The sequence below is a fragment of the Macaca mulatta genome, chromosome 5 (genome assembly GCF_049350105.2).
Source record: "Macaca mulatta isolate MMU2019108-1 chromosome 5, T2T-MMU8v2.0, whole genome shotgun sequence".
Classification (NCBI taxonomy): domain Eukaryota; kingdom Metazoa; phylum Chordata; class Mammalia; order Primates; family Cercopithecidae; genus Macaca; species Macaca mulatta.
In genome coordinates this window covers 130,682,256-130,699,432 of record NC_133410.1, presented here as the reverse complement: position 1 = coordinate 130,699,432, position 17,177 = coordinate 130,682,256, and the positions used below count along the sequence as shown (strand labels likewise).

The window sequence follows — 17,177 nt, the reverse complement described above, 5'->3', positions numbered from 1 at the left end:
GGTACCAAAACAATGGTGGTTAATACTGCTAGTGCTTAAGCATAAATCAAAATAGTGGCTCCAAACCGTACTAGTAGACACCATATTCTACATGCCATGCACTGATAGGAAACAAAAACCATTTCATATAAAAATGTCCTTTACGAAGCAGCAACATTGTTAATATTGTCTTTTTTCCTTTTTTCTTTCTTCTGATTCAGCCCTCATTTATTACATCTTAACTCTTGAATATGTCTTTTTAAATGTTCTATGTGATGACATAAGAAGTATGTATAAAATCCTTCTACTGAATACTGAAGTATATTAGCTGGCTCAAGGAAAAGCACTTGTGGGATTGAGCTGCTAGCTGAACTTGCTGCTTTTTTCATGGGACACTATTTTTATTTGAAGGAATTACTGACAAATTATGATTATTCAGACTTAGATATTTGGCATTTACTTTCTTGTGAATTCAAGAAGGGAACCTATCAGTTCAAGGAAAACAATCGACATTTGTTGCCAATGCGTAAATTTCAAACTTTCAAGCACAAATTTGAATTTTGGAAAATATGTATTCGCCATTCTAAGTTTGACAGATCTCCCATACTCGGGACTTTACTGATGAGATCCATGGTAGTACTAACAGATGGGATTTTTTGATGTTATGTAACGAAGTCACATTTCACATTGCAACTAACCTTTCAAAAAACTACCACTTGTTGAGTTTGGACGAAATTTTCTTCATACACATGAACAAAAACAACATATAACAATAGATTGAATGCAGTAGCAGATTTGAAGCTCCTCCTGTCTACTATTAAAATGGACAGAAAATAGATTTGCACACAGTACCAGTTATTTCATTTTATTTTTTGATTTTGGAAAATATTTTTAATTAAGATATTTGTCATAGGTTTTTAAAAAACACTAATTGCTTTCAGTTCTAATGTCTAATATGGTTAAAATCAATAGGTAAACTCATATAAACAAATGGTCTTCATACTTTCCAAAGCAATCTACAGATTCAGTGTAATTGCCATCAAAATATCATTACTATTTTTCACAGAACTAAAAAAAAAAGTTCTAAAATTCATATGGAACCAAAAAAGCGCCTGAATAGCCAAAGTAATAATAAGCAAAAAGAACAAATCTGGAGGCATCACGTTATCAGACTTCAAATTATACTGCAAGGCTAGTTACCAAAACAGCATGGTACTGGTAAAAAAAAAAAAAAAAAAAAAAGTAGACACATAGGCCAATGGAACAGATAGAGAACCCAGAAATAAAGCCAAGTACTTATAGTCAACTGATCTTCGACAAAGCATACAAAAACGTAAATTGGGAAAAGGGCACCCTATTCAATAAATGGTGCTGGGAAAACTGGTTTAGCCACATGTAGAAGAATGAAACTGGCTTCCCATCTCTCACCTTATACAAAAATCAACTCAAGATGAATCAAAGACTTAAATCTAAGACCTGAAACCACAAAAATTTTAGAAGATAACATTGGAAAAACTCTTTTGGACATTAGCCAAATGCAACAAAAACAAAAATAAATAAATGGGACCTAATTAAACTAAAAAGCTTATGCACAACAAAAGAAATAATCACTAAACAGTCCATAGAGTAAAATAAAATATTTTCAAACTGTGCATCTGATAAAGGACTTGTATCTAGAATCTATAAGGAACTCAAATCAGTTAGAAAAAACCAATCCCATCAAAAAGTGGGCAAAGGACATTTTTCAAAAGAAGATATACAAATCGCCAACAAACATGAAAAAATGCTCAACATCACTAAATCACCAGGGAAATGCAAATTAAAACCACAGTGAGATACCACCTTACTCCTGCAAGAATGGCCATGAGGCGGGCAGATCACGAGGTCAGGAGTTTGAGACCAACCAGGCCAACATGGCAAAACCCTGTCTCTACTAAAAATACAAAAATTAGCCAGGCGTGGTGGCGGGCACCTGTAATCCCAGCTACTCGGGAGGCTGAGGCAGGAGAATCACTTAAACCCGGGAGCCGGAAGTTGCAGTGATCCTAGATAGTGCTGTTGCACTCCAGCCTGGGGGACAAGAGCAAGACTCTGTCTAAAAAAAAAAAAAAAAAAATTAGAAAACAGTAGATGTTGGCGTGGATATGGTGAAAAGGGAACACTTTTGCACTGCTTGGGGGATGTAAATTAATACCACCACTATGGAAAACAGTATAAAGCTTCCATAAATAAATAAAGGTGGAGCTACCATTCAATCCAGCAATCCCACTACTGGGTATCTACCCAAAGGAAAAAGACACATATACATGCATGTTTGTAGCAGCATAATTCGCAATTGCAAAGATATGGAACCAACCTAAGTGTCCATTGACTAATGAGTGGATTAAAAAAATGTAGTATATATATACACCATTGAATACTACTCAGCCATAAAAAGGAACGAAATAATACCTTTTGGCAGCAACTTGGATGGAGCTGGAGGCCATTATTCTAAGTGAAGTAACTTAGGAATAGAAAACCAAATACTGCATGTTCTCACGTATAAGTGGGATTAAGTTACGAGGAGGCAAAGACATACAGAGTGATGTAATGGATTCTGGGGACTCCAGGTGGGGAGGAGATTGGGAGCGGGGTGAGGGATAAAAAGACTACATATTGGGTACAGTGTACACTGGTGGGTGACGGGTACACTAAAATCTCGGAATTCGCCACTCAAGAGTTCATCCATGTAACCAAAACCCACCAGTACACCCAAAACTATTGAAATAAAAAATAAATAAATAAAAATGAGAGAAAACCCACAAAAAGCAAATGGCTTTGTGGTCCTCAACGGTTTTTTAAGAGTTTTGTAAAGAAGTCCTAAGGCCAAAAGTCTGAGAACCGCTGCTTTAAGCTAACACCTATAACGGTGGAACCTAATTCTTCGCGGGACCCTTTCCAATGTCAGAGTGAAATCGGTCAGAATCCAGCAGGCTTAACTAGTTTTCTCTACAGCGATGAGGAAAGAAGTCCAGTATTAGACCTGGGCCGCGGTGAGGGTGGAGCCAAGGCTGCGTCTGGGGTCTCTGTGGAAACCGCCCTGTCTGAGTCTCCCAGACCTCGCGCCCTTAGTTCCTCTCCGCCTCTGATTGGAACACGCTATCAGTGGGCGGTGCTTCGGGAAAGGGACGGGCCTTCATATTCATCCAGGAGCCCCTCGCAGCAGCGTACTGACGTCACGCAGGACGCCACTGCCCTGTCGCCCGGCCTTTGCAGCCCAGGAAGTGGGCGCGGTAGCTGGAGCTGGATTCTGAGGGGGCGCGGGCGGCTTTCAGACTGGGTCGGAGGCCTGCGGGCCGGCAGTCTCTGTCCCTCCTGTTCTTGTCCGGCGCTGCTTAGCCCCTCCGCTTTGTCATCATGGATCCGATTTTAAACCGAATGGATTATCTACAGGTAAACCCAAGGGATGGGGCGGGCACCGAGCTGGACAAGCCCAGCTCCCAGAGAGGATTCCTTCCTTCCACTGCCGAAAGTCTGGGTCTCCAGGAGCTGGTGCGGAGGCGAAGGAGCCGGGCTGGGTGCCGACCTCTCAGCACCCCGCCTTTGGGCAGCTCCCTCTTGTCTGTAACGGTCCGAGGGGACCGGGGAAAAGCGGCGCAAGCCCCCACGGTGCTGGCTCCTGCCGGTTCCTGAGGATGCTCTGAAAATGCTGACACGGTCTGATCCCGGATTCCCCCCAGGGCCCTTCTCCTCCTCCCTAGCCGTGGCTGCCTGAGGGCCTCTAATCCTCAATCTCCATCTCCACCCGTATCGTTCGCCGAAGCACCAGGCACTTGTTTCTTACTGTGAGCTGGACCGCACCAGGCAGATCATAGTAAAAGCAATGAAAACTGGGCCGGGGGCGGTGGCTCACGCCTGTTATCCCAGCACTTTGGGAGGCCGAGGCGGGCGGATCACCTAAGGTCAGCAGTTCGAGACCAGCCTGGCCAACACAGTTAAACCTCGTCTCTACAAAAAATACAAAAATTAGCCCGGCGTGGTGGCGGGCGCCTGTAATCCCAGGTACTCGGGAGGTTAAGGCAGGAGAATCGCTTGAACTCGGGAGGCAGGCTGCAGTGCGCCGACATCATGGAACTGCACTCTACCCAGGGTGACAGACAGAAGGGGGGAAAAAAAGCCATGAAAACAGTTTAATGTGCATCTAGCTTATTCTAAGAATTTAGCGTACCTACCAACATATTTAATCCTCATAAGAATTTGCAAAGTAGACAATATTATAAATGAGGATCTAAGGGGTTAAAGAAGGTAAGTAATTTGCTTAGTAGCTAAAAATTAGGGATTTGCTATTTGAATCAAAGTCTCGGACTCCAGAACTGGTGTTTTTTTTTTTACACCACATTGCCTTTCAGAATTTCTTTCAGACCTAAAATTCTCTCTACCCCAATTCCTCACCATATTTTTAGGCCATCTCATTTCAGCTAATGGTACAAATGTTTGCCCAGTGAATTTTCTAGGGGTTTATGCTATGTACTTCCCACCTTAATATCTTCCATATCCAACTGTTCACCACATCTTGCTGCTTTTAACTCCCAAATATCTCTTGAATCTGTCCCGTGTCTTTCATCTCTATTACCCTCATTTGAGTTCTCATCTTCTCTTGCTTGAATAATTGAAATAACCTCCAAATTGGGCTCCTGAACACCAGCTTCATCTCCCTCCAAGCCATCCTTCACATCACTTGCTAGATTGATGTTTCAGAAATACAAATCTAAACAGATGACTTTAATACAATTTTCTGGAATTCAGAATAAAGTCATTTATACTATATGAAAGTTTTATCATGATGTGTTGTTTTCACCAATTTCTCTCCCATTGGTCCCATCCTCTTCTCCTAACTATACACCAGCAGTGACAGTTCCCTGCTGCTTTCATCCTCTGTATTTTTTTGTAAAATAATCTTCACTCGTTAGATTGGATATTATGGCCATCATCATGTTTGTTATTTTAGCAGAAATCTATGTTGTTGTTGTTGTTGTTGTTGTTGTTGTTGTTTTTGAGACAGGGTCTTGTTCTGTCACCCAGCCAGTCTGGAGTACAGTGGCATGATCATGACTCACCAAAGCCTCAAATTCCTGGACTCAAGTTATCCTCCTGCCTCAGCCTTCCAGGTAGTTGGGCCTACAGGCATGCACCACCATGGCTAGCTAATTTTTTATTTTTTGTAGAGACAGAGTCTCCTGTGTTGCCTGGATGGTGTTGAACACCTGGACTCAAGTGATCCTCCAACCTCAGCCTCCCAAAGTGCTGAGATTACAGGCATGAGCCACTGCATGTGGTCTTACGTTGCATTTCTAATAACTATAATCTATTTTCAAAGTTCTTGAATCACTTTGCTCAACAACTGTATGCAGTTGGAAAAGAAGGCTTCTAGAGATATTTTTAAATAAAGCATCTTGACAGTCATCTTACACAACTATTTTTGGCTTGGCATTAGGATAAATTTTACTATTTTGGTTGTTTTGTATATGTATTCTGACTAATATGACATATCTCATTAGAAAATAAGTTAATTACTGATAATAGTTATATCACTAATTTCAGTTTAACAAAAAGGTTCACTATAACCTAAATCTGCTGATCCTTTTAATCTCTGTAATAACTTCAAATTAAATTCACTAAGCACCTGGTGTTTTTCTTTAGGTGGGAGTAACATCTCAGAAGACTATGAAGCTACTTCCTGCCTCAAGACACAGAGCTACACAAAAGGTGCTGTATAGATTCTGATTTCTCCACTATTCGCTAGTACTGACAGAGGAGAGGCTCCTATTTCCTTCTTTATTATTAAGTTATTCTCTTTAAAATGCTAATGTTAAAATGGAAATGATTTTTTTTTTAATTTGAACAGAAATTGGAATACCAAGGGACATTTATAGACAATAATTTTCTTGGACATTAAAATTATTACATACCATTAGTAAATAGTGTAGGCAAACTTAAAAACCATACTCCATTTTTCTGTATATCAGATGTATGAAAAAAGAAATATAAAGCAGAATAAGATATCAAGAAAATGTTCTCTTTAAACTTTCTCATATTTTAAAGTAATTAAATATTTTGATGTTAAACTTTGTACTTAACAACACTGATTATGTTTAAAGAAATATTGATCCTATGATTTCCACAAAACAATTACAGTTTCTTGGTAGACTAGCCAAGTATTTTAAAACTGCAAAAAATACTTTATCCTGATATATAAACATTTTAGCAAGATGAATCAACAATTACACATAGTACTAGAAATCCTAGCCAGAGCAATTATACAAGAAAAAGAAATAAAGTGTATCCAGATTGGAAAGGAGAATCAAATTATCTCTGTTTACAGATGACATGATCCTATATATAGAAAAACCTAAAGACTCAGCTGGGCACGGTGGCTCACGCCTGTAATCCCAGCACTTTGGAAGGCCGAGGCGAGCAGATCGTGAGGTCAGGAGATCGAGACTATCCTGGGCAACACAGTGAAACCCTGTCTCTACTAAAAAAAAATTAAAAATAAAAATGAAAAAAAAAAGCCGGGCATAGTGGCAGGCGCCTGTAGTCCCAGCTACTCGGCAGGCTGAGGCAGGAGAATGGTGTGAACCCAGGAGGTGGAGCTTTCAGTGAGCCGAGATCGCACCACTGCACTCCAGCCTGGGCAACAGAGCAAGACTCTGTCTCAAAAAAAAAGAAAGAAAAACCTAAAGACTGTACCAAAAAATTTTTAGAACTGACAAATGAATTCAGTAAAGTTGCAGGATACAAAATTAATATACAGAAATTAGTGGTGTTTTTATACACCACAAACTAGCTGAAAAAGAAATCAAGAACTCAGTCCCAATTATAATAGATAAAAGATAAAATACGTAGTAATAAATTAACCAAGGAAATGAAAGACCTCTACAAGGAAAACTATAAAACACTGATGAAGGAAATTAAAGAGGATACAAACAAATGGAAAAACATCCCATGTTCATGGATTGGAAGAATTAATATTGTTAAAATGACAATACCACCCAAAGCAATCTACAATTCAATGCAATCTCTATCAAAATACCAATGTCATTCTTCACAGAAAGAAAAAAAATCTTAAAAAAGGAACCACAAAGACCCCAAATGGTCAAAGCAATCCTGAGTAAAAAGAACAAAGCTGGGGCATTATACTACTAGATCTCAAAATATACTACAAAGCTGTAGTAACCAAAACAGCATAATACTGGCATAAAAACACAGAGACACAGAGAACATAAAACAGAATAGAGAACTCATAAATTAATCCATATCTACAACCAACTGATTTTTGACAAAAGAGCCAAGAACACCCTCTGGGGAAAGGACAGCCTCTTCAATAAATGGTGCTGGGAAAACTGTATATTCGTATGCAGAAGGATGAAACCAAGACTTCCACCTCTCACCCTCTCACCCCATATAAAAATGAACACAAAATAGATCAAAGACCTAAATGTGGCCAGGTATGGTGGCTCACACCTGTAATTCCTGCAATTTGGGAGGCCGAGGCTTGTGGATTACTTGAAGTCAGGAGTTCGAGACCAACCTGGCCAACATGATGAAGCCCCATCTCTACTAGAAATACAGAAAATTAGCTGGTCGTTGTGGCAGGCACCTGTAATCCCAGCTACTTGGGAGAGCAAGACTCCATCTCAAAAAAACAAAACAAAACAAAAAACAAAAAAAGACCTAAATGTTAATGCTTTAGGACATTGGTCTGGGGAAATATTTAATGAATAAGACCTCAAAAGCACAAACAACAAAAGCAAAAATAAACAAATGGGATCATATCAAACCAAAAAGCTTCTACACAGGAAAGGAAACAACAAGAGTGAAAAGACAACCTATAGAATGGGATTTAAAATATTTGCAAACTACTCATCCAACAAGGAATTAATATCCAGAATATACAAGGAACTCAAACATACCAATAGCAAACAAACAAGCAATCTGATTAAAAAGTGGGCAAATGATCTAAACAGACATTTCTCAAAAGAATACATACAAATGACAAAAAAATAGGAAAAAATACTTATCATTAATCATCAGGAAAATGCAAATCAAACCACAATGAAGTATCATCTTACCCCAGTTAGAATGGCTGTTATCAAAAAGACAAGAAAACAAAAAAACAAAAAACAACAAATACTAGCAAGAATGTGGAGAAAGGAAACTCTTCTGTGCCGTTGGTGGGATAGTACCTCCACTATAGAAAACAGTATGTAGGATTTTTCAAAAACTACAAATAGGGCTACTATATGGTCTAGCAACCCCAATACTGTGAATTTACCCAAAGGAAATCATTATATCAAAGAGACAACTGCACCCCCATGTTTTATTGCAGCATTGTTCACAATAGCCAAGATACGGAATCAGCCTGGGTGTTTAACAACAGATGAATGTATAAAAAAATGTGGTATACATACACAATGAAATACTATTAAGCAAAAAAAAAATAATGAAATCCTGACCAGGCACGATGACTCACGCCTGTAATCCCAGCACTTTGGGAGGCGGAGGCGGGCGGATCACCTGAGGTCAGCAGTTGGAGACCAGCCTGGCCAACATGGTGAAACCCCATCTGTATTAAAAATACAAAAATTAGCCAGGCATGGTGGCAGACATCTGTAATTCCAGCTACTTGGGGGACTGACGTGGGAGAATCGCTTGAACCCTGGAGGTAGAGGTTGCAGTGAGCCGAGATGGTGCCATTGCACTCCAGCCTGGGCGACAAGGGCAAAGCTCTGTCTCAAAAAAAAAAAAAAAAAAAAGAGCGAGAGAATGAAATCCTGTCATTTGCAATAACATAGATGGAACTGGAGGACATTATGTTAAGTGAAATAAACCAGGAACAGAAAGTTGAACATCACATGTTCTCATTAATATGTGGAAGCTAAAAAAATTTGGTCACATTAAAGTAAAAAGTAGGACAGAGAATACTAGAGGCTGCAAAGGGTAGAGGGAAGGAAGGGATAGGGAGGCATTTATTAAAGGATATAAAATAGCTAGATAGGAAAAATAAGCTCAAGTAGTCTATACCACTATAGGATGACTATAGTTAACAATATATAGTTTCAAATAGCTAAAAAGAAGATATTGACTGATCCCAACACAGAGAAGTGATCAGTATTTTAGATGATGGATATGCTAATTATCCCAATGTGATCAGTATATGTTATACGTATTGAAACATTGCTATGTACCCCACAAATATGTACAATTGTTGTCAATTTAAAAATAAAATTAAATGAATAAAATGAAAAAGATAAACCAACAGATTTCTGATTGTCATTTATTGGATTAAGTCTCCTAGATTAGCACTTCTCAAACTTTTTGGTCTCAGCACCCCTTTACACAATTAAATGATTGAGGATCCCAAAGAACATTTTTTAATGTAAGTTGTATGTATCAATACTTACTGTATTAAAATGAAGACTAAGAAATGCTTAAACTCTTTTATTAAAAAATTAACTCATTACATGTTTATATAACACGTCTTTATGAAAAATAATTATTTTTCAAAACAAAAAAGAATTTAGTGAGTATAGTATCATTATGTTATACTTTTTGCAACTTGGTTAATGTCTGGCATAAGCATACACACATAGATTTTCATATTTGTTTACTGCATTCAATCTCGTGCTATGTTGTTTTGGTTGAAATATTTGAAGAAAATCAGCTGACACAGATACATAGTTGGAAATAAGGAGGGGTATTTAAATAACTTTTTCAGATGATTGTGACTCTTTCTATTTGATACTATGCCTAAACTTGATTAGTAGTTTCTTAAACCAGAGCTCCCAAACTTTTTTAGCACCAGGAACCAGTTTCGTGGAAGACAGTTTTTCCACCAATCGGGCTGGGATTGTTTTGTGATGATACTGTGTTCTACCTCAGATCATCAGGAATTAGTTAGATTCTCCTAAGGAGCATACAACCATGCGCAGTTCACAATAGGGTTTGTGCTTCTATGAGACTCTGATGACGCTGCCAATTTGACAGGAGGCGGAGCTCAGTCTGTAAATGATTGCTTTCCCGCTGCTTACCTCTTGCTGTGTGGCCTGGCACCCAACAGGCCATGGACTGGAACTGGTCCAAGGTTGTTTGATATCTCCTTTTGAGGAAGAAGTGTTAAAATGTCCCTCTATCCTTAATTTCAAAATAATTCATTGTCTACATGTTAGTAATTGTTGAAACTAGGTGATGGGCACATGATAATTCATTATAATATTTTGTGTACATTTTCATACATTAAAATTTTACTTTTAAAAAAGGTGTTTAAAATTATTAAATATGTCACTCACAACTTTATTTGATAATCTGTTTTAAAAGTTAATCTTAAAATGTTCTTATGCTCCAGTTATGAAAAAAAAATTACTTTGTAGGCATTTCTGACCATAATCCATTGTCCGGAAGTATACCTTCATAACAGCCTGCATGTGGACTCCTAGAACCTACAATAAAAGTTGAAAAAAAAAAACAACAACCATATTTGTGTTGTCCTATTAACATTATAGGAACAAAATCTATGGCCAATTACTTTTCTAATGACTCTCCATATCCTTCTCTTTTGGCTCTTGTTCTTTTGAGGATTATTTTTTGTGGGGGTGTCTTTCCTAGATTTTCTGTTCTCTATTAAGTCAATATTTATAAATTAAGAATCTTGCTTTCCCTGTATATAATTATTAGGTCATAATATTAACAATAGTAATTTTAGATTCTCTTCCATCTATTACAGGTGGTTATTGGGGATCATGATGGGGTAGTTATGTGCTTTGGCATGAAGAAAGGAGAAGCAGGAGTAAGTATAGCTTTGTGAAGGGGAAAAATAGTTCTCTAAAACAGAATGCACTATTTATTGAATATACTAGGTTAAAAATTTCCTAAAATGCAGATAATGGAAAATGGGTTCTGAGGGAAGTAGTTAATGTGAGGTATGAGTCTGCAGGCAGCACAAAAGTCATTTGCTAGCTAGTTGTAAGGCACCTTTGGCATCCTGTGGTTGTGGGTTACTTTTCTACGCTGTGTAATATATTACCTCAAATTTAGGGCCTTAACACAACACACATTTATTATCTAACAGTTTCTGTAGCACAGGAGTTTGTGCTCAAGGTTTCACACAGCTGCAATTTAGGTGTCAGCTGAGCTGTGTTCCTTTCTGGAGTGTGGGGTCTTATTCCAGGCTCATGTGGTTGTTTGCAGAATTCAGTTCCTTGCTATTACAGGACTGAGGTCCCCACTTTATTAATTTCTTTTTTTTGCTCTCAGTTCTTTGAGGTCTCTACAATTTCTTGCTGTGTGGTCCTCTCACAGTCCTTCTCACAACATGGTAATCTAATTCTTCAAAGCCAGCAGGGCCGGGCGCGGTGGCTCAAGCCTGTAATCCCAGCACTTTGGGAGGCCGAGACGGGCGGATCACGAGGTCAGGAGATCGAGACCATCCTGGCTAACACGGTGAAACCCCGTCTCTACTAAAAAAAAAAATACAAAAAACTAGCCGGGCGAGGTGGCGGGCGCCTGTAGTCCCAGCTACTCGGGAGGCTGAGGCAGGAGAATGGCGTGAACCCAGGAGGCGGAGCTTGCAGTGAGCTGAGATCCGGCCACTGCACTCCAGCCTGGGCGACAGAGCGAGACTCCGTCTCAAAAAAAAAAAAAAAAAAAACAAAACAAAGCCAGCAGGAAATTTCTCTAGTCTGCTAAGAAAGAATCTTATGTAGCATAATGTAATCATGGAAGCAACTAACCTACAACCTTTGCCACTTAATTTAACCTAATCAAGGAAGTTATTACTGTTACATTATCATATTTACAGGTCATAATTAGAAATTTAGAATGATGAGTCTGAGATGTGGATTCTGGTATTCATTATATACTATATGGAATTTCCAAGAGATGAAGAGAATAAAAACTACCAGAAACTCAGTGTTTCCATTATTCATATTCTCCCAGATATCTTATTCTCTGTATATAAAGTCACGGGGAGGAAGTGGAGGAGAAAAAGCTGGTGCAAATAATAAAATGGAAAATAACCATGAAAAAATTAATGAAATGAATATTGTTTTCAGTTAAATAGATATATGATTATAGGTATTAAGTCATACATTCACATTTTCAGTAAATTCTATAGTCCTTTACTATTAAAATTTATAAAAATTGTAAAGAAACCAGGAAAGATTAGTTTTAAAAGATGATTGAAGTGTAAAAACATGTTCATTGGACCTCATTAAATAATTTGCCAAATGGACTTCCCTGTTCATAGGAGTATTGTTTAAGCCAGTGCCTCTAAAACTTCAATATGCATAGGAACTTGCTGGGGAATCTTGTTAAAACACAGATTCTCATTCATTTGATCTGCATTTTAAATCAATTTAGTGATGCTAACATTGCTGCTTAGTGAACTGTACTTTGAATTGCAAGGATTTAGATTTCAATGACATGCAAATATGTGTGGGAATATATATTTAAAAGTTGAGTACAGCAAAAAACCTGAAGAGCTACTAAAGTATACAGATTATTATCTAAAATTATTTCTATATAGTGGAACTGTAATATTTTGCAAATTTAACATCTTAACATTTTGTATTGTAAAGGAAAAAATGCTCACAATGAAGTAATTTATGTACTTTTTTCATGAATGATTTTTTTCAGGCAGTGTTCAAGACTTTACCGGGGCCGAAGATTGCAAGACTGGAACTAGGAGGGGTTCTTAACACACCTCAGGAGAAAATTTTTATTGCTGCAGCATCTGAGATTAGAGCCTTCACAAAAAGAGGAAAACAGTTCCTCTCTTTTGAAACAAACCTCACTGAAAGCATTAAAGCTATGTATGTCTATTTTTCCTTTTTGTATTTTTACATACTTATTTATAATATTTTGGATAGATGTAAGGCAACTGATTAAGTATCATATCTTAATAGGCGTTCTGGAAAATAAAATTAACTAAAGGTATTTTATTAGTCAGAAACTAAATTTGACCTACAATCAATATGAAATTGGTTGTTGAAATTTTGTTTTAAAGAACTTCACAGTATTTATACAATCATTTTTGACTACTTGGTTCAGTTTTGATTCATTATCAAGGTATGGGAAAAAATGGAAAATAAATCTCTAGATATTTAGCTTTATGTTCCTTGGCTCTTTTTGCTAGTTCTGGTTTTCAGGTAGCATCGCTATGTTAAAAAGCTGACTGTCAAAGTTAGTGATTACCAATAGGGTATAATTTCAGGTATATCAGGTAAGACTCTAAGTGAAATATAGCTCCCTAAATGGCTTCCTGATGTGAAATTTTGCAATTCAGATTTTAGTTTTTGAATCACAGGGAGCTGAAAAGGGCTTTAAAATTCATCTAATTCACTGTTTCTTAAATTTGCTACTTAGAAGAATCCCTTGGGACACTTAATTCCTTGTCCCACCTCATACCTACTGAATCAGAATAACCTGGAGTAGGTTTTGTTTTTATTTTTTAAGTTCTTCCTTTGAATCTAGTGCAGCCAAGTTATATAATCAGTCAGACTCTTAGGCTAGAAACAACTGATTCAGCCCAGAGTTTTTTATAATGCACAGCATATCTCCTGATGTTTGAGATGTAAAATGTTGGCTTGGTGAAATTAGATAACAAACAATGGTAAGTGGAAATATGTAATTTCAAATGGTTTAACAAGAATAGTAACACTTTTGAAATACACTTGTATATAGACATGGCCAATGATAATTGTGAAATACTAAAAGTAATGTGTTAATAGCATAACTACATTCGGACAGGTATATGGATAGTAGTGTGAGAAAGATACGGAGTTTCTCAGTAATAGTCTCTTTAAATGGTTTTTTTAATGTTTTTACTAGAGTGGCAAAGATGGGATAGAAAAGTTCTTTACTCAAGTTTTGAAAATTGATTGTCTGAATCCCCACATTTGTAAGGTTTTATAGGAAAACAAAAGTTATAACTTGAAGATACTCAGTAAGGAAACTGACCACTTAACATTAGTCACTACACATCCTTTCCTGCTTAATGCTGCCATGTATCCCCACTCATGTCAGCAATAGTGATTGCTAAATAGTACTTTGGCCAATATAATGCAAATATAATACAGATTGGTTTCAAAATGGAATTTAAAATTTTGAAAAACAGAATTTCATGAAGTTGATAAAAATAGTAAGAGGACTATTCAATGATATGCAGAGCCACAAAGTGAGGCCACTTAATAACTGAAGAAGAGAAAATCAGGGAGGATTATTATAGGATAAGCTCTTTAGATAATAATTTTAATGTAAAAAATTTTAAATAGAACTTGGAGGTAGAGGAATACATGAAACATTCAAATAAAATTATCCTCTTTATGATAAATATGGTAATAACAATCTAGAAGTGAAAAATATATCACACTTACATATAAATTTTTGTCAAGCCATTTTAGCTCACCCAAGTGAAAACTTGATTCAGTCTAAGAATTAGAACATAGTTATGACTATTGACTAAATTTTGTTAAGTGTAATTTGAAATGAACTTGTTTTCATTTCTCTTTTCAAGATAAAGTTCTAATGAAATCATTTTTTTTCTGCTGTTTATCATTTAGTTTGAGGTAGAGTCACTTAAAATAGATTTTTTCAGGCAAATTAGTGTGCTGGTAAGAAAGCTAACTCTAGAGCAAAAAACTGAGTTGCAGTCTAATCTACTACTTAATAATTAGATGCCATTAGGCAAGTTATTTAACATTTTATTATTCACCTGTAAAAAGGAATAATAATGGTCCCTATTTTATAGAGTTATGATGATTAATTGATCTAATACATAAAAATCACTTAAGATAGTGCTTGCACATAGTACACAAAGAAGTCATTTTTTGACGTATTAATTGCCTTTGGATATAGACAGTTAAATTATCATTATCTTGTCTTTGTTTTCCATTTTTCTGAGCTCAGTTTTATTGGGAAGGCTGAGGCCTTAACATCCTCATTTTCAGCTTTCAAAATCAAAAACAGTGTTATACCAAAAACACTAGAAATTAAGTAGGAGAAAGTTTTAAAAACTGTGTTCTCTAAGTCTATAATAAAATGTTAGTAAACTATAAATTATTCTGTTTTTATCTCTGAAAAAAATTCAGTACCTGTGCTTATTTTTAAAAATTACTATTTTAATGTTCTCAGGCACATATCTGGCTCAGACCTCTTTCTCAGTGCAAGTTACATCTATAACCATTATTGTGACTGCAAAGACCAACATTATTACCTTTCTGGGGATAAAATCAATGATGTTATCTGCCTTCCAGTGGAAAGATTATCTCGTATCACACCTGTATTGGCCTGCCAGGACAGAGTGCTCAGAGTTTTACAGGTTGCTGTTATTTGTATTTTTCTAATTTTTTATAATTTATGTGAGAGAATATTGATGAACATTATGTACTTGAGATAAATAACGATAGTGGTTACTGTTTTAAGTGCTTATATAAATATATGGAAACAATTTTTAAATAATTTGACACATTAATTTTTTTAACTTGAGTCAAATGTGTTCTTTTGTAAGTTTTTAGAGAAGCATATTTGGGAGAAAAGGGATATTTTTTGCCTCACCATCCACAATTTCTGAGCTATTGTCAGAATGGAGTACTTTGACTACAGATAACCTTTGCCTGCCTCTTTGTTTTGTTTTCTTCTTCCATCACCTTTCTCTTCCCCAAAAAATCAAATTAAAGGAAGAAATTGGGCTGGGGGGAGGGTTTTATATAACTTGAATTTATCCAGCATTTATGGCAGTATATGAAATAAGCACTCAGTAAATATTTGTTGGATAAGTAAATGAGTGATAGAGGGAAAAATCGTTTTGATGTCCTTATGTTTCTGATAAAAACCACGATTGACTAAAACAACGGCTTCAGGTCATTGTTATGAGTAATAATAGTTACCACTATATCTTCTTGAGAGTGGCTTTCAATAAAATGCATGCACACACATATATACACACACACACACTATAGGATGCTTAAAATAATATTTAAATGTAAATAGCATATAACAGGTATATCAACTGGATCAGAAACAGGCTGGTAATAGTTGGCGCAGTTGATGAAAAAGTTTAGCTGTTAAGTCCATGCCAGCACAGGCCATCTTACTCTTTGGAATTCCATAGACAGATGGCCATTTCTTGGCATCAGCGCTTTTGTAGAAGGAAAGATCCAGTGAGTCTATGAGGTTTTTACCCCCCAGGGACAAAGTCATGTTAAAGGTTCATTTTAGGCTTGGCATCGTGGCTCAAACCTGTAATCCCAGCACTTTGGGAGGCTGAGACAGGAAGATCATTTGAGGCCAGGAGTTTGAGACCAGCCTGGCCAATATGGTGAAACCCCGTCTCTACTAAAGATACAAAATTAGCCGGTTGCAGTAGCACACCCCTGTAATTCCAGTTACTCAGAAGGAAGGAGGCTGAAGCACAAGAGCACTCGAACCCAGGAGGCAGAGGTCGTGCAGTGAGCTGAAATTGCGCCACTGCATTCCAGCCTGGGCAACAGAGGGAGACTCGATCTCAAAAAAATAAAAATAAAAAAAAGGAAAAGAAGAAAGGTTCATTTTAGAGTTATGAATGATTAATTTCCCCCATAGCCTGTGCTTTTAAATATGAATTATTTTGAACAAGGCTTTTAACAGGAACTGTTTGGCATTCAATTAGAAATTGACTGAATTCTAGGATTCTGCTTTGTTTGACAAGAGAGCCATATGCTTATTACTTTTTAAAAAAAATTACTAAAGATTTGTAGAAAATAAAGTTGAAATCTTTCCCTCTGCACTGCATACTTTTTTCTCACTCCCCATCTATCTCTATGAATAATCCATTACTCCAGAGGTTGCCTTTTTTAAACAGTTTTGTGTATATTCTTTTGTGTTTATATAGTTACGTGTGGAAAACTGTAAATTTTAAAATGATATTTTAAATAAAAGATAAAGCGGGCTGGGCACAGTGGCTCAGGCGTATTACCCCAGCACTTTGGGAGGCCAAGGTTGGAAGATCACTTGAGTCCAGGAATTCAAGACCAGCCTGGGCAACATAGTGAGACCCCTATCTCTTAAAAAAAAAGTTTAGCTGGGCATGGTGGTGCATGCCAGTAGTCCCAGCTACTCAGGAGGCGGAGGTGGGAACATCACTTGAGCCTGGGAGGTCAAGGCTGCAGTGAGCTATGATCACA

General features: G+C 37.0%; 1 protein-coding gene across 2 annotated transcripts in view; it reads left to right on the top strand.

Moving 5' to 3' along the window:
• Positions 1-3,216: 3,216 nt before the first annotated feature.
• Positions 3,217-17,177, top strand: part of BBS7 (Bardet-Biedl syndrome 7) — a 54,794-nt gene continuing 40,833 nt past the window's right edge. For both annotated transcript variants that reach the window (XM_028848750.2, XM_001101234.5), the window contains exons 1-5: positions 3,217-3,411; positions 5,659-5,724; positions 10,742-10,804; positions 12,652-12,827; positions 15,148-15,334. In XM_028848750.2, coding sequence (XP_028704583.1) covers positions 3,376-3,411; positions 5,659-5,724; positions 10,742-10,804; positions 12,652-12,827; positions 15,148-15,334 — 528 coding nt within the window. In that variant the 5' untranslated portion in view covers positions 3,217-3,375. The remainder of the gene's footprint in view (positions 3,412-5,658; positions 5,725-10,741; positions 10,805-12,651; positions 12,828-15,147; positions 15,335-17,177) is intronic.